The sequence below is a fragment of the Chlorocebus sabaeus genome, chromosome 7, assembly GCF_047675955.1.
Source record: "Chlorocebus sabaeus isolate Y175 chromosome 7, mChlSab1.0.hap1, whole genome shotgun sequence".
Classification (NCBI taxonomy): Eukaryota; Metazoa; Chordata; class Mammalia; order Primates; family Cercopithecidae; genus Chlorocebus; species Chlorocebus sabaeus.
The window spans coordinates 78,638,871-78,666,039 of NC_132910.1; the positions used below are offsets into that span (position 1 = coordinate 78,638,871).

A 27,169-nucleotide genomic window follows, 5' to 3' on the forward strand; every position below is an offset into this window, starting at 1 on the left:
CATATATATTTAGGATAGTTAGCTATTCTTGTTGAATTGATCCCTTTACCATTATGTAATGGCCTTCTTTGTCTCTTTTGATCTTTGTTGGTTTAGAGTCTGTTTTATCAGAGACTAGGATTGCAACCCCTGCCTTTTTTTTTTTTTCATTTGCTTGGTAGATCTTCTTCCATCCCTTTATTTTGAGCCTATGTGTGTCTCTGCATGTGAGATGAGTTTCCTGAATACAGCACACTGATGGGTCTTGACTCTTTATCCAGTTTGCCAGTCTGTGTCTTTTAATTGGAGCATTTGGCCCATTTACATTTAAGGTTAATATTGTTATGTGTGAATTTGATCCTGACATTATGATGTTAGCTGGTTATTTTGCTCGTTATTTGATGCAGTTTCTTCCTAGCATTGATGGTCTTTACAATTTGGCATGTTTTTGCAGTGGCTCGTACCGGTTGTTCCTTTCCATGTTTGGTGCTTCCTTCAGGATCTCTTGTAGGGCAGGACTGGTGGTGACAAAATCTCTCAGCATTTGCTTGTCTGTAAAGGATTTTATTTCTCCTTCACTTATGAAACTTAGTTTGACTAGATATGAAATTCTGGGTTGAAAATTCTTTTCTTTAAGAATGTTGAATATTGGCCCCCACTGTATTCTGGCTTGTAGAATTTCTACTGAGAGATCCGCTGTTAGTCTGATGCGCTTCTCTTTGTGGGTAACCTGACCTTTCTGTCTGGCTGCCCTTAACATTTTTTTTCTTCATTTCAACCTTGGTGAATCTGACAATTATGTGTCTTGGAGTTGCTCTTCTCAAGGAGTATCTATGTGGTGTTCTCTGTATTTCCTGAATTTGAATGTTGGCCTGCCTTGCTAGGTTGGCGAAGTTCTCCTGGATAATATCCTGAAGAGTGTTTTCCAACTTGGTTCCATTCTCCCCATCACTTTCAGGTACACCAATCAGATGTAGATTTGACCTTTTCACATAGTCCCATATTTCTTGGCGGCTTTGTTCTTTTCTTTTTATTCTTTTTTCTCTAAACTTCTCTTCTTGCTTCATTTCGTTCATTTGATCTTCCGTCTCTGATACCCTTTCTTCCAGTTGATCAAATAGGCTACTGAAGCTTGTGCATGCATCACGTAGTTCTCGTGCCTTGGTTTTCAGCTCCATCAGGTCCTTTAAGGACTTCTCTGCATTGGTTATTCTAGTTAGCCATTCGTCTAATCGTTTTTCAAGGTTTTTAACTTCTGTGCCGTGGGTTCGAACTTCCTCCTTTAGCTCGGAGAATTTTGATCTTCTGAAGCCTTCTTCTCTCAACTCATCAAAGTCATTGTCTGTCCAGCTTTGTTCCGTTGCTGGTGAGGAGCTGCGTTCCTTTGGAGGAGGAGAGGCGCTCTGATTTTTAGAATTTTCAGTTTTTCTGCTCTGTTTTTTCCCCATCTTTGTGGTTTTATCTGCCTTTGGTCTTTGATGATGGTGATATACAGATGGGGTTTTGGTGTGGATGTCCTTTCTGTTTGTTAGTTTTCCTTCTAACAGTCAGAACCCTCAGCTGCAGGTCTGTTGGAGTTTGCTGGAGGTCCACTCCAGACCCTGTTTGCCTGGGTATCACCAGCGGAGGCTGCAGAACAGCGAATATTGCTGAACAGAAAATGTTGCTGCCTGATTGTTCTTCTGGCAGTTTCGTCTCAGAGTGGTACCCAGCCTTGTGAAGTGTTAGTCTACCCCTACTGGGGGTGCCTCTCAGTTAGGCTACTTGGGGTTCAGGGACCCACTTGAGGAGGCAGTCTGTCCATTCTCAGATCTCAGGGTCCATACTGGGAGAACCACTACTCTCTTCAAAGCTGTCAGACAGGGACATTTAAGTCTGCAGAGGTTTCTGCTGCCTTTTATTCAGCTATGCGCTGCTCCCAGAAGTGGAGTCTACAGAGGCAGGCTTGCCTCCTTTAGCTGTGGTGGGCTCCACCCAGTTGGAGCTTCAGGCCTCTTTTTTTACCTACTCCAGCTTCAGCAATAGCGGGCGCCCCTCCCCCAGCCTGGCTGCCGCCTTGCAGTTGGATCTCAGACTGCTTTGCTAGCAATGAGCGAGGTTCTGTGGGTGTGGAAGCCTCTGAGCCAGGCACGGGATATAATCTCCTGGTGTGCCTTTTGTTAAGACCATTGGAAAAGCGAAGTATTAGGGTGGGAGTGACCCGATTTTCCAGGTGTTGTCTGTCACTGCTTTGCTTGGCTAGTAAAGGGAATTCCCTGACCCCTTGCGCTTCCTGGGTGAGGGGATGCCTCGCCCTACCTCTGCTCACGTTTGGTGCGCTGCACCCACTGTCATGCACCCACTGTCCGACAAACCCCAGTGAGATGAACCCGGTACCTCAGTTGGAAATGCAGAAATCACCCATCTTCTGCGTCGCTCACGCTGGGAGCTGTAGACTGGAGCTGTTCCTATTTGACCATCTTGGAACCACCGCTATAATCTGTTTTCAAGAAGAGGAAAACTAAAGCAATCAATCAGTTGATCTTAAAAAGGTTAAAATCGTAATAGAACAAAATTTGAACTCAGCTCTTCATGATTTCTCAGTTTATTTGCTTTTCAGTATAAGTTGCCCTTCTGTGTGGGGTCTCTTATATACACTTCCCTGTCTCTACCTCTTTATCTTCCTTTTAGTTTCTTCCTCTTTTTAAAAAATGTCTTTCTCTTCTTAAAATGATGTATCTTTAAAAATCTAGACATTAAGAGAATGGATCCCACATATCACTAGTGAAAATATAAATTGGTATAGTCTTTTGGGTAAAGATATATATATACACACACACACACACACACACACACGTGTATATTGATGGTTCCTACAGCTTTGTGGTGGAAAAACAAGAACTGAACACAAAGCTTATCAGTAGGTGAATGACCAAATGTCCTACATCCTTGATATCGAATATTATGCAACCACTAGTGATTTCTAAGCTGTATTGTTAAGTGAGAAATTATGAAGTTAAGTATATACCTTTATATAGGTACATATGTAATGATTCCACTTTTTAAAAACAGTGACAGAATAACCCTATATGTGTTTGTATGTGATTATAAAGCATGGATTTTTTAACAGTGTTCATGTGAGAGAGAGATAGTAAGAGAAAATGACTTGTATTAAGATTGTGTTCCCATTTATTACAATGAGTCTGCACATGGATATGCACAAAAGGATGCATGAAAGTATAGTCACCAACTAGAAATCCAGTCAACCTGAATCCTGCTCTCTCTCTCTCCCCACCTAATCAGTCTCAGAGTTCTGGTGATTCTCAAGAGTTTCTCAAATGTGTTTCCTACTTTCCATCTCTTCTATTGCTTTATTTGTCATTTTTGCCTCAACTACTGAAATAGCCCCCTGACTAGTCCTCCTGACTTAAGTCTTGTCCACCTCAAATCCACCAACCATTTACTTGCCAAAGTAGGCCTATCCAGGGATATCTAAGACATAAACTCTCTACTTAAAACTCTTTGTTGATGCCTTCTCACCTGCACTACAAAAGCCAAACCCCTTAGGGTGATCTAAAAACCCTGGCAAAACTAAGGCTTGACCACTTCTGTCATTCCCCACCTTCCACATTTACTCTGGCAACTGCAGACTGCCAGTGGTTCTCCGTCTAGGTCATGGGGACTATCATCAGGTCTTTGCTTATGCTGTTACTCCTGTTTGAAATCCTCTTCACGGCTTTTCCTTCAGCTCCCCATTTCTCTCCCTCCCCCATTTATCCTTTTCAAACTGATTTCTGGGGTCTCCCTGATCTCCCCTCAACTTCCAGCTAGGCTAAGCTGGGTGACTCTCCTGTATGCCTCTGTCTTGTACTTACCCTATGTACTGTCATGAATTCTTCCTCACTTTCTCTTCTTTACTAATCGAGGGCGGGAACTGACATTCTCATCATTATAATTCTGGTACTTACCACAGTTCCTGGCGCTGTTTAGTTGCTCCACAATTGAATGCCAAGATGCTATCCCCTTGGCCCCCACCTGCTTGGATTGGATCTTTGAATCATAACCAAAAGTGATTTCACATTCAAATTTTAGAGATTGAAATGAATCATCTTCGTATTTAGCAAGTGGAAGAAAATGTTTCTTTTATATATCTCTAATACAAATAACTTACCAGGTTAAAAGGGTGAGATAATAAGGCTGATACACTTTATTCATTCTTTAAATTGATATATATATTAAATTGATACATATGTTTTTAAGTAATTAATGTACAATCATGGTATTTACACTGTAGCAATTAAAATTAAGGTAGCTTTGTTATCTAAATGATTATGGTGGGGATATAGTTATTTAGACTCTCAAGAGTAGAACTGCATAGTTATTTAAATATTGATTCCATGGGTACAGATAGGTATGGTTGAAATAAGCGATATTTGGTTAATAATCTGTAACAAATGAGGCTTAGTGTCTATGATGATGCCACACACTGGGAACCAACAAGTCCCAAAGAAATGTTAGTTTTGACATTTTGAGCTTGTTAGGCATTATTTTTAAATGACTCATATGTAGTTGAAAATTTTATATTAACAACCAGCCACAGACGAGAGCAGTGGTTAGTTTGAGTTGAGTAATAGAATAGTATATTTTGGGGACTAATTTTCAAAGTATTTAGAAAGAGACATTTGACTTTTAAGTTAAAAGAACTGGAGTTGCTAATAAACACTGCAGAAAACAGAAATGTCTTCTATCTGATTTAATGATTAGAACACAAATTACACTCTTTCAGGCCGGGATATTACAGCTCATGTTTCTGAAAAGACTCTCTACATGTTAATTTTTCTGCTATGACTAGTTTCACTTTAAAGAAGAGCAGTTTGAAAGGTAAACTGTTCATAACATTGAACAGGGTAGAGTTTAGGTTTGTTACCATGAGTATGTTTGCTTCTTAATGCTATTTCAATCATTTTAATAGCAGTAATTTGGTTTTTTTTCAGCAGCATACTTCCCAGTTAAAAATATTTTTTGTAATCACATGATGAATTATGTAATATATGCTTTGTTTTTTCTACTACAGTTTTTCATAAAAAGGAGCTTTATGGAAATTATAGACTGTAAAGTGATCATTACTATATTAACTGTGATTATAAATGGGTTGTTTTCAGGGCAGATTTTAGTTCATGGTGAAGTGGGTGTTTCTGTTTTGAAAACTTATGAAAAAGTCTGTTAAAGCTGGTAGGCTTTAGCTTTCATTTTAACCTGACAACCATCCTAAATAATTTATTATATATATTATAATATATTTTCATGTACAATTTCCAAGTGGCATACTTCTGTGGATATAATTGCATAATTAACTGCTAATGCAAATTATCATTCAGTGAAATTGTTTAAAGTGAACAGTAACCACACAGTGGTTGATTTAATTTTTTTCAACTCATAGATTCTATAAGGGGACCATCTTTTTTTTTCATTGGTTTTCCTTTCTATTGCTATGCCTTTTTGATTCCTTCTCCCCCAACTCCTATTCTTCAAAGCTCTACAAAAAAAGCATCCTATAGGAAATAATGTTGAGGCTCACCATAAATTAGAAATAGTAAGGATAATTTGAAATAATAAAGAAGTTTCACCCTTTCCCATCTTCCTGCTCCCCAGCCTCTACCCTCACTCCCATGCCAGGATGACATGCCTTTCTTAATATATATTGGGCTGCTATTAAGATTATCTTTTCTCTCTTTCATAGTGATCTTGAGCCTGAATGGCTGGACAGTGTGCAGAAAAATGGAGAGCTGTTTTATTTGGAATTGAGTGAGGATGAAGAAGAAAGCCTCCTTCCTGAGACACCAACTGTGAACCATGTCAGGTTCAGTGAAAATGAGATTATCATTGAAGATGATTACAAAGAAAGAAAAAAGTATGAACCCAAACTCAAGCAGTTTACCAAAATTTTAAGAAGGAAAAGACTTTTACCCAAGCGCTGCAATAAAAAAAATAGCAATGACAATGGACCAGTATCCATTCTAAAGCATCAGTCCAATCAGAAGACAGGAGTCATTGTCCAACAGCGGTACAAAGATGTGAATGTTTATGTAAACCCCAAAAAGCTAACTGTCATCAAAGCCAAAGAGCAGCTCAAGCTTCTGGAAGTGCTGGTTGGAATTATTCATCAGACCAAGTGGAGCTGGAGAAGAACTGGAAAGCAGGGTGATGGAGAGAGGCTTGTGGTTCATGGCCTGCTGCCAGGGGGATCTGCTATGAAGAGTGGTCAGGTACTCATTGGTAAGTGTTGCTGGTACACATCCATCCTTGTTTACAGAGATACATGATTAACGATGACACCTTGCGGGAAATGTGATAAAAGCAATTACATACAGTCTCCACAGATTAAGACCTGATTAATGACATTTGGTACAGTAGAGAAATGGTTACACATGGTACACTACAAGGTATAGTGTTCTAAAATAACCAGTTCAGTGTGTTGAATATGTGTGTGCCTTGTTCAGGCCAAGAAATAGCTTACCTAATTTTCAAGTTTTGAATTATGTAATTTTATTTCATCTTGGTTATATTTGCTGACAAGAAAAAAAAGTTGATCATAGAGTGATAATTTAGGTTTGAATGGCTATATCCAGTAACAGGATACAAAAATATATAATTTATGAATAAAAATACTTTTAAATTCTATGTTTGCACTTGAGTACACTAAGTTCTTGGAGTGGTTTGCAACTGTTTCATTTGGCATATTTAGCAACAGTGGTTATTATACATAAATTTCCTTTTAAGGGCGTGTGTCATAAAATATATGTGTCATAAAATATCCCACCAATTTTCAAGAAAAATAAACCCACAAGTTATTCTGAATACATATTAAAATGAGCATTTTGTGTTGCTGATAAATTTTAAGCTGTTAGATACAATGTTTGAGTTAGTAGCAATCTTATTACTTATAGATAAATGAGTCAAATGTGAGGATATATCATTACTAAAATTTAAAAGTAATAACTTCTAAAAGCTGACAGTCTTTTAAGTTTATCTAGCATAAGAGGTTTAAATGAAGAACATTTACAGATACATTTTCAAATATTTCCAGCTTTAAATCTGAATTTCATTTGTTTGTTCACTGATTTGACAATTTGTTTTTTTAGCGTCTGCTAAGTGCCAGGAATAAAAGATTACTTTACTGATCCAATTATTTCTTGAAAGGAGCTATGTTTTAGTGGAAGAGATGGGTTACAGATAGGCAGGCAGTTCCTCACTGGTAAGTGTCATCATAGGGGTTTACAAGGAGGATCATATACAATCTTGTAGGAAGGGCATCTGTGGCAAAGTATGTGTTCCAGAATGATCTCAACAGGATCTGCACACTTTCTTAAAATGTAGTGTTGATACTCCTCCTACAGAGAGTTGTGCTCTTTGTCATTGAATCTGAGTGGGCTGGTGACTACAGCTTAATTGGTGCCATGTGACTTAAGAGTTTGGATCATAAAAAGTGATGCAGCTTCTGCCTGGTTATTTTGGGGATACTTGCCCTTAGAACCCAGTCACCCTTATGTGAAGAGGCCAAGACCCCAGTGATCCAGCTGATATTCCCAGCTGAAGCCCTCGCCACCAGATTTGAGTGAGAAGCCTTTAAGATGACTCCAGCCCCAACCACCATCTGGCTGTAACTGCATGAGGAATCCCAAGTGAGAACCACAGCTGGCTCCAGTTAACCCCAGAACCAGGAGAGATGATAAATGATTGTTGTTGTTATGTATTGATGGAGTTTCGCTCTTGTCGCCCAGGCTAGAGTTCTATGGCGCCATCTTGGCTCATTTAAACTTCCACCTCCCAGGTTCAAGCAATTGTCCTGCCTCAGCCTCCCAAGTAGTTGGGGTTACAGGCACCCACCACCATGCCTGGATAACTTTTTTGTATTTTTTAGTAGAGACAGAGTTTCACCATATTGGTCAGGCTGGTCTTGAACCCCTGACCTCAGGTGATCCACCCACCTCGGCCTCCCAAAGTGCTGGGATTACAGGCATGAGCCACCACACCCAGCCAATTATCGTTTTAAGCCTCAAAATTATTTGGATAGGCCTGGCTTGGTGGCTCACACTTGTAATCCCAGCACTTTGGGAGGCCATGGTGGGCAGATCACTTGAGGCCAGGGATTTGAGATCAGCCTGGCCAATATGGCAAGACCCCGTGTCTACTAAAAATACAAAATTTAGCTGGACCTGGTGGTGCATGCCTGTAATCTCATCTACTGGGGAGGCTAGGGCATGAGAATCACTTGAACCTGGGAGGCAGAGTTTGCAGTGAGCCAAGATTGTACCACTGCACTTCAGCCTGGGGAACACAGAGAGATTCTGTCTCAAAAAAAAAATTTTAAAAAAAGTTGTTTGGATGACTGATTATGCAGCAATAGATGACTGGAACAGGGGCTAATACATACTTACGTTCCCTTGGGTCCTCAACTTTCCTTCTTGTGAAATGATAGGATTGAACTAAATATCTCTATGGTTTGTTCTCTTAGTTCTATAAAAGGAGCCAGAATTCATTTAACATGCTCCCCTTTCAGTGGTATTTCCTATAAGCTGGTCGTTAGATCTTGAGGCCTACCAAACATATTTTATAGGTGGTCTGTGTGCTTCCATCAAGAACAATATATTATCTGCTGTTTTTCTTTTTGTGATGTTAGCAGTTATTGATGATCATTGCCTGGATCCATTAATTCATTGAGGGACTGCAAAATGGTGGTATTCCAATTCTGTCTGTCTTTCTCGATATTTCAGTTAGACTACTTTTGTAAAAAGAAACTCCCCATCTCCTCTGTTTGGTAACCTTGACATATGGTTCAGACAGGAAAGGCAGGATAAATGTCTAATTTTTCTTCTTTTAACGGTTTTCACAAAAACAAATTAGTACCATTATTCAAGGACTTTTAGAATGGTAGGTTGGGAAGGGCCTTAATTCTCTCTAGTTTAGTGCCCACATGTTATAGATGAGGGATTGAGATTGAAACTCAAAAAAAAGTAACAAAATTTATTGTTAGTAAATGCATTGGCAGAAAACATTGAGTTTTGAATGTATAAAATGGCAGTATAGTAACTGCTTTTCAAAAACCAAATTCCCTTTCCCTGAAGTCAAATTTGGCTTAATTTAAAGAATCAATTTAAATTCACAATTTGATCTCATTTTTGTGTCCCATACATATTTGCCACTCCGTCTGTCCAGAAATCCCCACCTGTAACAAGCAAGGCTGATTTATTTTTTTTCCTAACTGACCTCCAGATACATGTTGTATGTCCATCTTTGTTTTTTAGCATTCATGGTTCCTTTTTTGGTGCATCACAATGATTGCTTTATATTATTAGGCTAGTGCATTCATCTTCTATTGCTGCCGTGACAAATTACCACAAAATTAGTCATTTAAAACATACAAATTTATCATGTTGCAATAATGTAAGCCAGAAATCTAAAATGGGTCTTCTTGTATGAAAATCAAGGTGTCCACAGGGCTACATTCCTTTTGGAGGCCCCAGGGAAGAATCTCATTCCTTGGCCAGCTTTCAGAGGCTACCTGCATTCTTTGGCTTGTGGTCCTGTCCTCCATAATCAAAGCCAGCAGCATAGCATCTTCCAATCTCTCTCATGCTGACCCTGACACTTCTGTCTTCCTCCTATAAAGACCTTTATGATTACCTGAGGATCATTCGGATAATCTTCCAATCTTTTAAGTTAATTACAACTGCAAAGTCCTTTTTGCTGTGTAAGGTAGCATATTCAGAGATTTCAGGGATTGAGACATAGACATCTTTGGGGGGCAATTATGCTGCCCACCACAGTGGAGGTTTCTTGGTAAAATATGAGTTTTTTTCTTTTTGCAATAGTAATAATATACGTTCATTGTAGACAATTTAGAAAATACAATTAAGCAAAAAAGAAAAATTCCATATACCCAAAGAAAACATTTTGATATATATCCTTCCCTTTTCCTACCTTTATATACAATAATTTTTTGTCAAAAATAATGTCTTAATTTGTATATTCATTTTATATATAGTATAAACACAGCAGTAAACAAACTTTTGCATATATATTTTCATAGCCCTTGGTGCTTTATGTAGTAGCCCTTTAGTACATATATGTTGTTTGATGTTAAGTATCTACTGAGAAATTGATGGCTTTTCTCATATAATTAACTTTACATTGAGGAACTGTGATAAACTGGTCTCTTTTTAAAATATTTTATTTGGTTCTTAAATATATCTCTTAATAAACATTTTCTCTTATTTCTACCCATCAATAATTCCTAGGCCATTTCTTATTTAACAATGCAAACCAATCATATATTTCATTTCCTTTTAGCCTTTGAAATGGGACAAAGCATATTAATGACTCCTGTGTACTTATTGAGAAAGACCTTTCCTGGAGTGTAGGATGTTCACAGAAAAGGTGTGATGTCCAGGAAGCCGGCCATATCTGAGTCACTTCACAGAAGTGCTCAGAAACACTAGAGGAAAACAAAGTCTAGGAGAATGAGAAGTGGATATAATACTTATTTCATAGAATGGGAAAATTTTCTACTAAACATTTAAAAATATTGAGTATACTACACTTGCTTTAAAAATTTATTTTCATATATTTTTATGATGAGCCATCTCCTTAGAAGTTCTTAGAAGTTTGTTAGACTTGATACTTTTAGATGATACTCCCTATAACACTCAGCTACAGGCATGTATTCATTAGGATTTGGAGAAAAAAGTCATTTGGGACATCATCCGATGGAATTTTAGTTTAAAGTAACAAATTTAAAATGGTTTTACTATTTCTATGCCCTGAGGATAACAAACTATAGACAACAGAACTAATCATTAGGATAGGCCAAAAGTGGTTTCATTTTACATTGACACAGCTATACTGTGTCTATCATTCCTTTATTTTTTTTAAAATCACTACAGCTATAAGTAATTTGACATAGTACTCTTGTTTAATCTCTTATGTAGGAGAAATTAAACAGGCATCTTGTTGTGTCTTTTTTTTTTTTTCTCCAAGTGAACTTCAAGTTGAAAGTTTATTTTACTCTGCAAGTTCTTACTTTTAAGAAAAGTTTGTCCGAAGTGTTGTAATAGTTAACCATCATAATGACTTGGTGCCCATGCTTGCAAAATTCTCATCTGAATTGTATCTCTTGAGCATCTAAACCTAGTTCAAGCCTTCACAGTTGGCCTAAGAAACTACTCCTGCTCACTCTGCACTTAACCCTGTTCTCATTCAATGGAGATATCAAGGAGAAGAAGGAAAAAAAGGAGGAATAGGCCAGGCACGGTGGCTTAAGCCTGTAATCCCAGCACTTTGGGAGGCTGAGAAGGGCGGATCACAAGGTCAGGAGATCGAGACCATCCTGGCTAACATGGTGAAACCCTGTCTCTACTAAAAAATATAAAAAACTAGCCAGGTGAGGTGGCGGGCACCTGTAGTCCCAGCTACTCGGGAGACTGAGGCAGGAGAAGGGCGTAAACCTGAGAGGCGGAGCTTGCAGTGAGCTGAGATCTGGCCACTGCACTCCAGCCTGGGTGACAGAGCGAGACTCCGTCTCAAAAAAGGAGGAATACTAGTACCTAAAGTGTCAACATTTTCATCTGTTTGCCAACCCTACAGATGGCCAAGTGATGCCTAATAATTGGTTGCCTTAAAGGAAAGGAACTCTGAACTTAGGGAACACCAATCTTTTATAAAGAACCGTTATTAATAATAAGATATTGAGCACAGCATTGACCTTATTATACCATTCAGTAAACAAGCTTGACCTTTGCTCAGGATGGAAACACTATCTCTGTTGTCCAAGGCTGTTCATTACACAAACATCTTTGAAAAGACAGTCTATTTTTTATTTGCGGAGGGGGCGCCCAAGATGGCTGAATAGGAACAGCTCCAGCCTCCAGCTTCCAGCATGAGCGACACAGAAGACAGGTGATTTCTGCATTTTCAACTGAGGTACCAGGTTCATCTTGCTGGAGCGTGTCGGACAGTCAGTGCTGGTCAGTGGGTGCAGCCCAACCAGCGAGAGCTGAATGAAGCAGGGTGAGGCATCGCCTCATCTGGGAAGCACAAGGGGAAAGGGAATTCTTTTACCTAGCCAAGGGAAACTGAGACACAAAACACCTGGAAAATTGGGTAACTCCCACTCTAATACTGCACTTTACTAAGGGTCTTAGCAAATGGCACACCAGGAGATTATATCCCACATCTGGCCCGGAGGGACCCATGCCCATGGAGCCTCCCTCATTGCTAGCACAGTAGTCTGAGATCTAACTGCAAGGTGTCAGTGAGGTTGGGGGAGGGGCGCATGCCATTGCTGAGGCTTAAGTAGGTAAACAAAGCCACTGGGAAGCTCGAACTGGGTGGAGCCCACCACAGCTCAAGGAGGCCTGCCTGCCTCTGTAGACTGCACCTCTGGGGACAGGGCATCGCTAAACAAAAAGCAGCAGAAACCTCAGCAGAGGTAAATGTCCCTGTATGACAGCTTTGAAGAGAGCAGTGGTTCTCCCAGCACAGAGGTTGAGATCTGAGAATGGACAGACTGCCTGCTCAAGTGGGTCCCTGACCCCTGAGTAGCCTAACTGGGAGACATCCCCCACTAGGTGCAGACGGACACCTCACACCTCACATGGCTGGGTACGCCTCTGAGACGAAGCTTGCAGAGCAAGAATCAGACAGCAACACTTGCTGTTCAGCAATATTCTATCTTCTGCAGCCTCTACTGCTGATACCCAGGCAAACAGAGTCTGGAGTGGACCTCAAGCAAACTGCAAAAGACCTGCAGCTGAGGGTCCTGACTGTTAGAAGGAAACTAACAAACAGAAAGGACACCTACACCAAAACCCCATCAGTACGTCACCATCATCAAAGACCAAAGGCAGATAAAACCACAAAGATGGGGAAAAAGCAGGGCAGAAAAGCTAGAAATTCAAAAAATCGGAGCGCCTCTCCCCCTCCAAAGGAACGTAGCTCATCGCCAGCAATGGATCAAAGCTGGACAGAGAATGACTTTGATGAGATGAGAGAAGAAGGCTTCAGTCGATCAAACTTCTCAGAGCTAAAGGAGGAACTACATACCCAGCGCAAAGAAACTAAAAACCTTGAAAAAGGAATGGAAGAATGGATAACTAGAACAACCAATGCAGAGAAGTCCATAAACGAACTGATAGAGATGAAAACCATGACACGAGAACTACGTGACAAATGCACAAGCTTCAGTAACCGACTTGATCAACTGTAAGAAGGAGTATCAGTGATTGAAGATCAAATGAATGAAATGAAGCGAGAAGAGAAGTGTAGAGAAAAAAGAGTAAAAAGAAACGAACAAAGCCTCCAAGAAATATGGGATTATGTGAAAAGACCAAATCTACGTCTGATTGGTGTGCCTGAAAGTGACGAGGAGAATGGAACCAAGTTGGAAAACACTCTTGAGGATATTATCCAGGAGAACTTCCCCAACCTAGCAAGGCAGGCCAACATTCAAATTCAGGAAATACAGGGAACGCCACAAAGATACTCCTCGAGAAGAGCAACTCCAAGACACATAATTGCCAGATTCACCAAAGCTGAAATGAAGGAAAAATGCTAAGGGCAGCCAAAGAGAAAGGTCGGGTTTCCCACAAAGGGAAGCCCATCAGACTAACAGCAGATCTCTCAGCAGAAACTCTACAAGACTGAAGAGAGTGGGGGCCAATATTCAACATTCTTAAAGAAGAGAATTTTCAACCCAGAATTTCATATCCAGCCAAACTAAGTTTCATAAGTGAAGGAGAAATAAAATTCTTTACAGACAAGCAAATGCTGAGAGATTTTGTCACCACCAGTCCTACCCTACAAGAGATCCTGAAGGAAGCACTAAACGTGGAAAGGAACAACCATTACCAGCCACTGCAAAAACATGCCAAAATGTAAAGACCATCAATACTAGGAAGAAACTGCATCAACTAACGAACAAAATAACCAGCTAATATCATAATGACAGGATCAACTTCACACATCATAGTATTAACCTTAAATGTAAATGGACTAAATGCTCCAATTAAAAGACACAGACTGGCAAATTGGATAAAAAGTCAAGACTCATCAGTTTGCTGTATTCAGGAGACCCATCTCACATGCAAAGACACACATAGGCTCAAAATAAAGGGATGGAGGAAGATCTACCAAGCAAATGGAAAACAAAAAAAGGCAGGAGTTGCAATCCAAGTCTCTGATAAAACAGACTCTAAACCAACAAAGATCAAAAGAGACAAAGAAGGCCATTACATAATGGTAAAGGGATCGATTCAACAAGAAGAGCTAACTATCCTAAATATAGTGCACCCAATACAGGAGAACCCAGATTCATGAAGCAAGTCCTTAGAAACTTACAAAGAGATTTAGACTCCCATACAATAATAATAGGAGACTTTGACACCCCACTGTCAACATTAGACAGATCAACGAGACAGAAAGTTAACAAGGATATCCAAGAATTGAACTCAATTCTGCACCAAGCGGACCTAATAGACATCTACAGAATTCTCCACCCCAAATCAACAGAATATACATTCTTCTCAGCACCACATTGCACTTATTCCAAAACTGACACATAGTTGGAAGTAAAGCACTCCTCAGCAAATGTAAAAGAATAGAAATTATAACAAACTGTCTCTCAGGCCACAGTGCAATCAAACTAGACCTCAGGATTAGGAAACTCAATCAAAACCACTCAACTACATGGAAACTGAGCAACCTGCTCCCGAATGACTACTGGGTACATGATGAAATGAAGGCAGAAATAAAGATGTTCTTTGAAATGAGAACAAAGATACAACATACCAGGATCTCCAGGACACATTTAAAGTAGTTTGTAGAGGGAAATTTATAGCACTGAATGCCCACAAGAGAAAGCAGGAAAGATCTAAAACTGACACCCTAACATCACAATTAAAAGAACTAGAGAAGCAAGAGCAAACACATTCAAAAGCCAGCAGAAGGCAACAAATAACTAAGATCAGAGCAGAACTGAAGAAGATAGAGACACAAAAAAAAACCCTTCAAAAAAATCAATGAATCCAGGAGCTGGTTTTTTGAAAATATCAACAAAATTGATAGACCGCTAGCAAGACTAATAAAGAAGAAAAGAGAGAAGAATCAAATAGACGCAATAAAAAATGATAAAGGGGATGTCACCAGCGATCCCACAGAAGTACAAACTACCATCAGAGAATACTATAAACACCTCTACGCAAATAAACTAGAAAACCTAGAAGAAATGGATAAATTCCTGGACACATACACTCTCCCAAGACTAAACCAGGAGGAAGTTGAATCCCTGAATAGACCAATAGCAGACTCTGAAATTGAGGCACTAATTAATAGCCTACCAACCAAAAAAAGTCCAGGACCAGACGGATTCGTAGCCGAATTCTGCCAGAGGTACAAGGAGGAGCTGGTACCATTCCCTCTGAAACTATTCCAATCAATAGAAAAAGAGGGAATCCTCCCTTACTCATTTTATGAGGCCAACATCATCCTGATACCAAAGCCTGGCAGAGACACAACAAAAAGAGAGAATTTTAAACCAATATCCCTGATGAACATTGATACAGAAATCCTCAATAAAATACTGGCAAACCAAATCCAGCAACACATCAAAAAGCTTATCCACCATGATCAAGTGGGCTTCATCCCTGGGATGCAAGGCCGGTTCAACATACGCAAAGCAATAAACGTAATCCAGCATATAAACAGAACCAACGACCAAAACCACACGATTATCTCAATAGATGCAGAAAAGGGCTTTGACAAAATTCAGCAGCCCTTCATGCTAAAAGCTCTCAATAAATTCGGTATTGATGGAACATATCTCAAAATAATAAGAGCTATTTATGACAAACCCACAGCCAATATCATACTGAATGGGCAAAAACTGGAAGCATTCCCTTTGAAAACTGGCACAAGACAGGGATGCCCTCTCTCACCACTCCTGTTCAACATAGTGTTGGAAGTTCTGGCTAGGGCAATCAGGCAAGAGAAAGAAATAAGGGATATTCGATTAGGAAAAGAAGAAGTCAAATTGTCCCTGTTTGCAGATGACATGATTGTATATTTAGAAAACCCCATCATCTCAGCCTAAAATCTCCTTAAGCTGAAAAGCAACTTTAGCAAAGTCTCAGAATAGAAAATCGATGTGCAAAAATCACAAGCATTCTTATACACCAATAACAGACAAGCAGAGATCCAAGTCATGAATGAACTCCCATTCACAATTGCTTCAAAGAGAATAAAATACCTAGGAATCCAAATTAGAAGGGATGTAAAGGACCTCTTCAAGGAGAACTACAAACCACTGCTCAGTGAAATAAAAGAGGACACAAACAAATGGAAGAAAATACCATGCTCATGGATAGGAGGAATCAATATCGTGAAAATGGCCATACTGCCCAAGGTAATTTATGGATTCAGTGCCATACCCATTAAGCTACCAATGACTTTCTTCACAGAATTGGAAAAAAACTGCCTTAAAGTTCATATGGAATGAAAAAAGACCCCACATTGCCAAATCAATCCTAAGCCAAAAGAACAAAGCTGGAGGCATCACGCTACCTGACTTCAAACTATACTACAAGGCTACAGTAACCAAAACAGCATGGTACTGATACCAAAACAGAGATATAGACCAATGGAACAGAACAGAGCCCTCAGAAATAATACCACACACCTACAGCCATCTGATCTTTGACAAACCTGAGAGAAACAAGAAATGGGGAAAGGATTCCCTATTTAATAAATGGTGCTGGGAAAATTGGCTATCCATAAGTAGAAAGCTGAAACTGGATCCTTTCCTTACTCCTTATACAATAATTAATTCAAGATGGATTAGAGACTTAAATGTTAGACCTAAAACCATAAAAACCCTAGAAAAAAACCTAGGTAATACCATTCAGGACATAGGCATAGGCAAGGACTTCATGTCTAAAACACTAAAAGCAATGGCAACAAAAGCCAAAATTGACAAAATTGACAAATAATTAAACTAAAAAGCTTCTGCACAGCAAAAGAAACTACCATCAGAGTGAACAGGCAACCTACAGAATGGGAGAAAATTTTTGCAATCTACTCATCTGACAAAGGGCTAATATCAAGAACCTACAAAGAACTCAAACAAATTTACAAGAAAAAACAACCCCATCAAAAAGTGGGCAAAGGATATGAACAGACACTTCTCAAAAGAAGACATTTATGCAGCCAATAGACACATGAAACAATGCTCATCATCACTGGCCGTCAGAGAAATGCAAATCAAAACCACAATGAGATACCATCTCACACCAGTTAGAATGGCAATCATTAAAAAATCAGGAAACAACAGGTGCTGGAGAGGATCTGGAGAAATAGGAACACTTTTACACTGTTGGTGGGACTGTAAACTAGTTCAACCATTGTGGAAAACAGTGTGGCGATTCCTCAAGGATCTAGAACTAGAAATACCATTTGACCCAGCCATCCCATTACTGGGTATATACCCAAAGGATTATAAATCATGCTGCTATAAAGACACATGCACACGTATGTTTATTGCGGCACTATTCACAATTAGCAAAGACTTGGAATCAACCCAAATGTCCATCAGTGACAGACTGGATTAAGAAAATGTGGCACACATACACCATGGAATACTATGCAGCCATAAAAGGGATGAATTCATGTCCTTTGTAGGGACATAGATGCAGCTGGAAACCATCATTCTCAGCAAACTATTGCAAGAACAGAAAACCAAACACCACATGTTCTCACTCATAGGTGGGAACTGAACAATGAGATCACTTGGACACAGTAAGGGGAACGTCACACACCGCGGCCTATTGTGGGGCGGCGGGAGGGGGGAGGGATAGTATTAGGAGACATACCTAATGTAAATGACGAGTTAATGGGTGCAGCCCACCAACATGGCACATGTATACATATGTAACAAACCTGCATGTTGTGCACATGTACCCTAGAACTTAAAGTAATAATAATAAAAAAAAAAGAAAAGAAAAAGAAAAGACAGTCTAGAACAAAGACTCTCAATGCCTCGGCCTGTAAGATGTACAGAAACATGAGACTCATGAAGAATTTTCTACCAACACAATTCTACATATACAGGTTGAGTACTCCTTATTCAAAATACCTGGAACCAGAAGTGCTTCCGAATTTTTTCTTTTTCTTTTTTGGAATATTGCATTATATTTACCTGTTGAGCATCCCAAGTCTGACAATCCCAAATCCAAAATGCTCCAATGAACATTTCCTTTGAGGGTCAGATTGATGCTCAAAATATTTTGAATTTTGGAGCATTTTGGGTTTTCAATTTTTGGATTTGGGGTGCTCAACTTTTATACATGTTTATTATCCATCTTCCCCAAAGAATATTAAGCTCCCCAAGGGTAGAGATTTTGTCTTTGTTCAGTTCTTTGTCTCTAGTGCTTAGAGCAGTGCCTGGCACACAGTAAGTGCTCAGTAAATATTTGTTAAGTGAATGGATGAATATGAATTATTTCATCAGTTTCCTAATAATATACTTAGGAATGATGAGAAAAATAACTTTGGTATGTCTATATTTCTAATAATATAGCTCACTGGTATTTTGATAGTATCTTTAATTATGTTCTGAAAGTAAGTTTCTATTTCAACACTGATCTTTATTTTATTGTCAGATTTGGAAAACATACACATTTTTTTAAGTACATGGAAAAGGAAATTTTTACCAAACATGCAGTGTATTTTGATATGGTTGGGGCCTTTGAAGCAAAGAACTGTGTATAGACATAGATCAGTAACAGAAGTGAATACCATAGCATATTGTGTTACGATGTGCCACATGGATTTAATTAGAATTTCAGCTGGGTTTTTTTTTGTTTTGTTTTTTGTTTTGTTTTGTTTTTACTGTGAGTGTAAGTGGTTAGATTCAGTTTTGTCAAGTACAGTATTTGGTTCATGCTACAAATTTTCCATTTGTTCTTTGGATTTACGTAATTCTCCCACTTGCATCAAGAATAAAAATATTTATCTTTTTAAATATTCATAGGTTGTATTATTTATGGTGTAATGGTGGGCAGTATCATAGATTAAGAGGAGTAAAGTTAGGAGATTAGCCCTGCCACCAATGAGCTGTATAAACTTGGACAAGTTCCTGCTTGTCTGTGCCACATTTCTCACTGAACTTTGAGGAGGTCAGAGTAGCTGTTTAATGTTCCAATTCTAGACCTCTATGGTTTTTGGATATTCATAAAACTATCTTTTATTGTTTTTCTGGTTTCAGGTGATGTCCTTGTTGCTGTGAATGATGTTGATGTTACTACTGAAAACATCGAGAGGGTTCTGTCTTGCATTCCTGGACCTATGCAGGTATGGACATTCTTTTTCTATATTTTATGATGTTACGTAAAATAAATATATCCTGCACTATTTTCCTTTTTAAGCTTCTGAAAAGCATCACGTATAATGGATGAGTTACATTGGTAATTGGCTATTTAAGAAAATTTAGCTTTTGCTAATATTATTAGCTTTCGGAGATTAGTCTAAAAAGAGAGAAAAATATCTGCAAATAAAATTCTACGTAAAGCAGTAACAGCAACAGTAATGAAAACATATATAATTACAAACTTCCCATTATAACTACCATATATGCTTGTGATAATCTAGTTCCTAGAAGAGTCATTTTAAATAGTCATGGAGTTTTCTGTTCTCTGACTTACTAAGATCACTGTTGCCATAAAGTTTTTTTTTCCAATGTGATTTTATTTTAAAAACAAATTATACAAGTTTCTTGATTTTTTTTTTTTTTTTTTTTTTTTTTTGTCATTTCATTAAACTTTTCTCCTGGACTTTTGTTTGGCTACTTAACGAATTATTTTTCAATCCTTGTAGATAGAAATAAATTTATTGTGTAAAAAGTCATTTTTATACCCTAAACATTGACATTGTGTATCGTAAATGACATTTTTCGGTTATTAGGGTTATTTTGCAAGTGCTATACCTTTTGGTAACAGAGTATACCATGAATATTCTGTTCTAGATAGCATCAGGAATTAGTGTTCTGTTTTTGGGGGCACAGGGAAGATGATATGCTTTATATGGGTTAGAGCAGGGGTCCCCAAACCCTGGGCCATGGACTGGTAGTGGTTCATGGCCTATTAGGAACTGGACTCCATAGCAGGAAGTAAGCAGTGGGCAAGTGAGCAAAGCGTCATCTGTATTTACAGCTGCTCCCCATCGCTCACATTAGTGTCTGAGCTCCACGTCCTGTTAGATCAGCGGTGGCATTAGATTCTCCTAGGAGCACGAACCCTATTGTGAACTGTGCATGCAAGGAAGGGCTCTAGGTTCTATGCTCCTTATGAGAATCTAATGCCTGATGATTTGTCACTGTCTCCCATCACCCCCAGATGGGACCATCTAGTTGCAGGAAAACAAATTCAGCGTTCCCACTGATTCTACATTATGGTGAATTGTATAATTATTTCATTATATATTACAATGTATTATAATAATAATAGAAATAAAGTGCTATGTATTATCCCTGAGTGAGGGATCCCCTTTTCTTCTTATGTTGGTTGCAGGTGTGCTTCCAGTATTACCAGAGTTCAATCATGTCTCTTCTTCTTCAAAAATATGAAAAGTTATGTTTACAGCAGAATCACATTATACTTATATTTAATTAACCTTTGCAAATTCAGCTGTGCACACTTAGCAGAAGAAAAAGGGAGAGAAAGAAATAAGGATTTAAATATTTTGGACCAGTTCCATCCACAATTAACCCATCCTTTTTAAACATGCAAGAGTAGTCAGGTATGCATTTATTATATACTTTATTTCTATTATTATGAAATAATTATACAACTCACCATAATGTAGAATCAGTGGGAACCCTGAGCTTGTCTTCCTGCAACTAGATGGTCCTATCTGGGGGTGACAGGAGACAGTGACAGATTGTCACGCATTAGATTAACATAAGGAGTGCACAGCCTAGATCCCCCAAATGCACAGTTCCCAATAGGTTTTGTGCTGCTGGTAGAATCTAATGTCACCACTAATCTGACAGGAGGTAGAGCTCAGGTGGTAATGTGAATGATGGGAAGTGGCTGTAAATATGGATGAAGCTTCACTCACTGGCCACTCACCTCCTACTATCCCACCTGGTTCCTAATGGTTCTGATACCTGTCCATGGCCTGAGGTTGACGCCCCCTGGTGTAAGAAGATGCCCTTATGCTTAGGAGAGACCTGCTAAAGTACTTAGGGACAATGTATTAAAATACCTGCAAATAATTTTCAAATGGTTCAGCCAAGAAACTTAAAAATACATATAGAGAAGGGAGGAGTATGGAAGGAAAGGAAAGGAAGACCAGAGAGAAGAGACAAAATGAAGCAAATGTGACAAAATGTTAACAATAGTGCCATTAGATGTGGGATTATGGGCAATCATTGTACTATTCTTACAACTTTTCTGTAGTTTCAAAATTTCTAAAATAAAATGTTGATTTAAAAAAGAGGTTTTCAAAAATTTAAATAACAGGAACAAAGGTTCAAATACTCATCTAATTGCTGACTTTTGTGACTCTGATCTGTTTCTGCAGCTCTGTGCTCTCATTTATTTAACAGGTACATAATCATGCATGTAGTACATCATCTCCTCCCCTGTCTTTTTATCTGGGAGCTTGGGTCCAAATTTTGCAGAAGACCAAGACTGATTTCATTTAGCTCTGGGCCATAGCTGGCTTTTTTAGAGCTTTGGAGGATCCTAACTGCTTTTCTAGGAGAAGAGCCTGAAGATTATTAGTCTTGGACTCTTCTCTCTCAGGTAGTTCTTAGGCCTGAAGGAGGGGGCAAAGGCTTCTTAAAGGAGATGATTCTTGAGTGGAATGTTTTAACTTTTATTATTTCCTTGTTACACAGAAATGATACATATACTGTGGAAAAATTAGAAAACAAACTAGTAAAATTTTTTAGATATTTGTAAATCTATTCTCAGAACCCAGAAGTAACCATTTATATCAACATTTTAAAGTGCAGGACTTATATGCAAATCAGATTTGCATTTTAGGAATATTTCACTCTGGATCGGGGAAGCATATGCAAGACTAGAGGTCAGGAAACCAGGTGGTTGGTTCTGCAGTAGTCCAGAAGAGAGATGATAAAGGCCTGAGCAACATGCTGACCGGGGATGGAGGAGGAGATTAGATTTAAGATAGAGAGGAAGGAAAGAGGACAATACTGTCTACAGGATAGAGAGAAGTCCAAGAAGCCTTCCAAGTTTTGTCTTCAGTCACTCAGTGAGGTGGCCCAAGAAGAGAAGAGGATGGAGGAGAGATTATCTGCTAAGCCAGTCAGACTCGATTCTCTCAGAATTTTGACTAAGGAGTATTGAAAGCATCTGCCAGCTGTTAGCCAACAGGGAAAGGATGAGACATGCAGAGAGCAATGTAGATGATGGGAGAGACAGTGCAGACTGAGGCAGAGGTGAGAGACTGGTCAGCTTCCACAGCCGCTGGAAATTCTGACAGCCTCCCCAGGTCCCATCTGTGAAGGGGATGGTAGCTAAAGGGGAATCAGAGGATTTCTTTGTTTGGTAGATGATTGATTTGTTTGGAAGAGACATTGCTTTTTAAATAGGATAGGCTAAAGACTGAAGTAGAAAGAAAAGACAAAGCGATAAGACTTTGGAAGTAATGAGTCATAGAGAGTGCTTCCTTGGGTCTGAGGAAAGGCTGGGCAAACTGCACAAAGAAGAGGGACATAGGACACGAAGGATCCTGAACCTTGACCAGGTTAAAGTCTCACCGAGTAATAAGAGAAAACCCTTTATAAGAAGCTTCATGTAAACTAACTTACATTAAGTATCATTTAATAAAAGTTTTTCCCTATAAAACACATAATATCCCTAATATTTATGTATATCAACCTGTTTTTTAAAATAGCACTTAACTCTCAATTTGGTTATCTGTCTCACCCTTTACCATTCTATCAAGGCAACCAGATTTCCTGACATTTGTAGCTACTTAACATGTTAGCTTTTAAAAATGTCTTTTTAAAGTATAATTTTATTTGTATTATGGAGCCAACTTTACTTAAATCAGAAGAATGGTGGCTGAAATAGTTCCTTAAGGAATTTTAATGGATGGTTCGGTGGTGTGTGTTAGAGTTTTTGTCGTGGTGAGACAAAAAGATCCTTGCACCACAGAAAAGAAATGATGTTGTTTGCCAAGTATAACATTAGTTTTCAAGTATGTTGTTTTTCACCAAGCATAGCAAACCAGTCGTAAATTTGAGGTTGTTGCTGCTGCCTGAAGAAAATTAGTGAATTTTTAAGTCTATTTTTGGTGGACTTAAAAATTTCCCTTTTTTATTTTTGGTAGATTGCACCCTATCTTTTGACCTCTCCACCCATAAGAATCTCAGCTGGGAAAGATGCCTTCCCTGTTCTGAGATGCGTTTCTTTCTCTGAGGACCCATTTTCTTGTCACCACTGCTTATGCACAAGTCTCATAGACACTCCAGCTGCATCTCTGCGACACCTGCTGCCCTAGGATGTGACTCATCTCATGCTCCCTTTGATCGGATTTCTCCCCTTCCATACTGCTCACACATCTTCACTCAGAGCTCCTTCCTAAAGCCTAATGCCAGGGGACAATCTTCAGAGCCCCCATCTATCTGTCACAAAGTCTGTACTCAGGAATTCCCCAAAGAGTTCTCACATTTCCAGAGAATACCACCAAAGGCTCCCATATACTTTCTTTGGGTACTTCTAAATCCTCATTCCAGATAAAGGAATTCGGGGTAGATACCCAGTAGTGGGGTTGCTGGATCTAATAATAGATCTGCTTTTAGTTCTTTTAGAAGTCTTCATACTGTTTTCCATAGAGGTTGTACTAATTTACATTCCCAACAGCAAGGCATAAGCGTTCCCTTTTCACCACATCTGCTCCATCTATTGTTTTCTGACTTTTTAATAATGTCCATTCCGGTTGGGGTAAGGTGGTGCCTCATTTTATTTTAACTTGCATTTCCCTGATGATTAGTCATGTTGAGCATTTTTTCATGTTTGTTGACCATTTGTATATCTTCTTTTGAGAAATGTCTATTCAAGTCATTTGCCCACTTTTTAATGGGATTACTTTTTTCTTGCTGATTTCTTTGAGTTCTTTAGAGATTCTGAATATTACTTTTTTGTCAGATGCATAGTTTGCAACTATTTTCTCCCATCCTGTAGGTTGTTTACTCTGTTGATTATTTCTTCTGCTGTGCAAAAGCTTTTTAGTTTAATTGGGTCCCATTTATTTATTTTCATTTTTGTTGCATTTGCTTTTGGAGTCTTAGTCGTAAATTCTTTGCCTATGCAAGTGTCCAAAGAGTATGTTTTCTTCTGGAATTGTTATGGTTTCAGGTCTTAGATTTAAGTCTTTAATCCATCTTAAGTTAATTTTTGTATACGGTGAGAGATAGAGTTTCATTCTTCTATGTGTGGCTATCCAATTTTGGTGCTTCTTTGAAATGAACGAGTTATCTTTGACCAATTGGTATCTAGACAAATATTTCCTTTTCCAAGGATAGGTAATTTTAATACTTCATCCCTAAGTCCTTTGGCATGTATCTCCTAAGAATAAGGACATCCTCTTACACCAGGGGTCCCCAACCCCTAGGCCACGGACCAGTACCAGACCATTAGGTAATTGAGAAGTGGAAGCTACCTTTCCATACCCGTGGTAAATGGCCACATTCTGGACTCTTACCAGTCTTAACATCAGGCCATGAAATTAAAACTGTCTTCATAAAATTATAATCTTCTTAGAGCCATGTTGGTCTAAGATCTAGCATATTGATAGCATTTACTCTCCTTGGCCTTTGTTTTAAAGAACCAGAAAGAATGTCTGAGAGAAGAATATTTGAAATACCACCTTATTTGAAAGGAGAGTTAACTCTGTTGTGTGAAGTCACTCTTAGTGCTGAATCTCTTCCTTCTATCTTCCCAGATGAGCCAGTGCTGTCAGCATTCATATTGTGATGTTATTCTTTTTGCACTATCAGATCATACTAATTTCTGGTTTTTGATGGCCTTTCTTATTTTTATAGTCCACAATTTAGACTGCAATGATTATGTTTGATTAAATGAATTTTTATACAGAACATTATACATTCTTATTCAATAAATATTTGTGGTAATATGTATCAGACACTCTCCTAGGAGCTGAAGATACAAATATAAATAGAATATGCAGCCCCAGCCATCAGGAGCCCTCACTCTGGGATGATTTATACATACTGTACATACCTGGGTGTATGTGCATGTACAGATCCTTCAGTGTGAAAATTGCAGCTGATTTTCCCTTGTTGAAAAATGAACACATTGTTTTAATTTTTAAAGGTGAAACTGACATTTGAAAATGCATATGCTGTGAAAAAGGAGACATCCCAACCAAGACAGAAAAAGACACAATCGAACACAAGTGATTTAGTCAAGCTTCTCTGGGGAGAAGATGTTGAAGGTATCCAGCAGAGTAGCCTAAACACTCCTCATATCATTATGTATCTCACACTGCAGCTCGACTCAGAAACCTCAAAGGAAGAGGTGAGTGTCCTCAGAAGTCCAAAGGAAAAAGTAAGGACCTTTTATTGTATTCCCAGTGAATAGTGAGTATATTTGATTTAAGGAAGAGACAAAAATGAATTAACTATTGTTCTTTAAAATTGTGTATCTAATACTCTATTATAGATATGAATATTTCATACCACAGATGTTTTTAAAATGAAAACAAATTATTCAGTTATTTCTGTAGGAAAAGAAAAAAGAGGAAGGTATTGTTGCAGTATCTTTTAACTTAGAAGCTAAGGTCTTTTTAGCTCTTTTTGATATGTTTCATTGAAGTATTACTTATACATAATAAAATTCAACAATTTTAAGTATACAGTTTGATGAGTTTTGACAAATATACTTTTGCAAGCAGTATCACAATCATGATATGGGACATTTTTGTCACCTCAAAAAATTTCCTCTGTGCCCTGTTACAGTCAATCCCCTCCTTCTGTTAATAGCTTTTAATGCAGGGGGATGTAGCATTAACTTTCTTACATAGGTTGTCGATAGTTTTTATATTTTACATGTTTTTAAAATTCATTTTCAATGTTTATTGAACACCTACTTTTTGTCTAGCATAATATCAGATATTGGGTATTTTTATTTGCAGGTAAAGGAAATAATCCTAGTAAAGATAAGTACAATGTTTAAGTTCACATAGCTAGTAACTGACAATTTCTATTTAAGCTGAAGTGTTTCCAAGTTCTGTGCCCTTTCTTTGATACTAGGTTACCTTTCAACATCAATGTTTTGAGTCTGTTAATTGTTTTGTTCAAGTTTTATCTTTTATTGGTTTCCTGTCTGCTTTGCCTATTCATAATTAAGAAAGATATAGAAATCTCCCCCTCTGATGAGGATTTGTCCATTTTTCCCTCCAGTTCTAAATATTTATGCTTTATATATTTTGAGACAATTTTGTTATGTGCATTAATGTTTAGAATTATTAAATCTTCCTGGAGAACTGAACTTTTTGACCTCATGATATGATCCTCTCCACCCTAGTTTGTTTCTGTCTTAAAGTCCTTTTTTAACATTAACATTTTAAAAATAATATTTAATATCATACAGCTTTATTTTATAAGTATTTGAATTTTTTTCTTTCTTTTTCTCAGTCCGTGTCTTTATGTATGTGACATGTCTTTTACACACAGCCTATTTCCAATCTGGCAGTCTCTCTCTTCTAACAAACTCAGTGGGTCCATTTATAGAGATTACTGATATATTTGAATTCATTTCTGCTACCTTATTTGAAAATTTCTACTGGAATTGCTTTTTCTGTGATATTTTTCTTATCTATTTTTGGTTGCTTGTGTCATTATTTTTGCTATATACTCTTTCTGTTTTTTAAATGATTACAGTTAAAATTTTATGATATTTGTCTTAACAGATTCTAAAGTGAAACACTATTTTAACCCCTTTTCAAATAATTCAAACCCCTTAATATACTTTAGCTTCAGTTACCCTTCTCTTTACTTATGTGCTATTGTCATCAATATTTTAGTGCTATCTCTTTTCTCCATCATCTATAATTATAACTACTACTTATTATAACATTTTATACACCATAAAATTTATAAATTAAGTATATA

At 38.1% G+C, this 27,169-nt stretch overlaps 1 protein-coding gene across 5 annotated transcripts in view; it reads left to right on the forward strand.

Moving 5' to 3' along the window:
• The window catches only part of INTU (inturned planar cell polarity protein), a 105,169-nt gene that overhangs the window by 21,040 nt on the left and 56,960 nt on the right, over positions 1-27,169 (forward strand). For all 5 annotated transcript variants that reach the window (XM_007999753.3, XM_007999751.3, XM_007999752.3 and 2 more), the window contains exons 2-4: positions 5,699-6,234; positions 19,271-19,356; positions 25,371-25,574. In XM_007999753.3, coding sequence (XP_007997944.2) covers positions 5,699-6,234; positions 19,271-19,356; positions 25,371-25,574 — 826 coding nt within the window. The remainder of the gene's footprint in view (positions 1-5,698; positions 6,235-19,270; positions 19,357-25,370; positions 25,575-27,169) is intronic.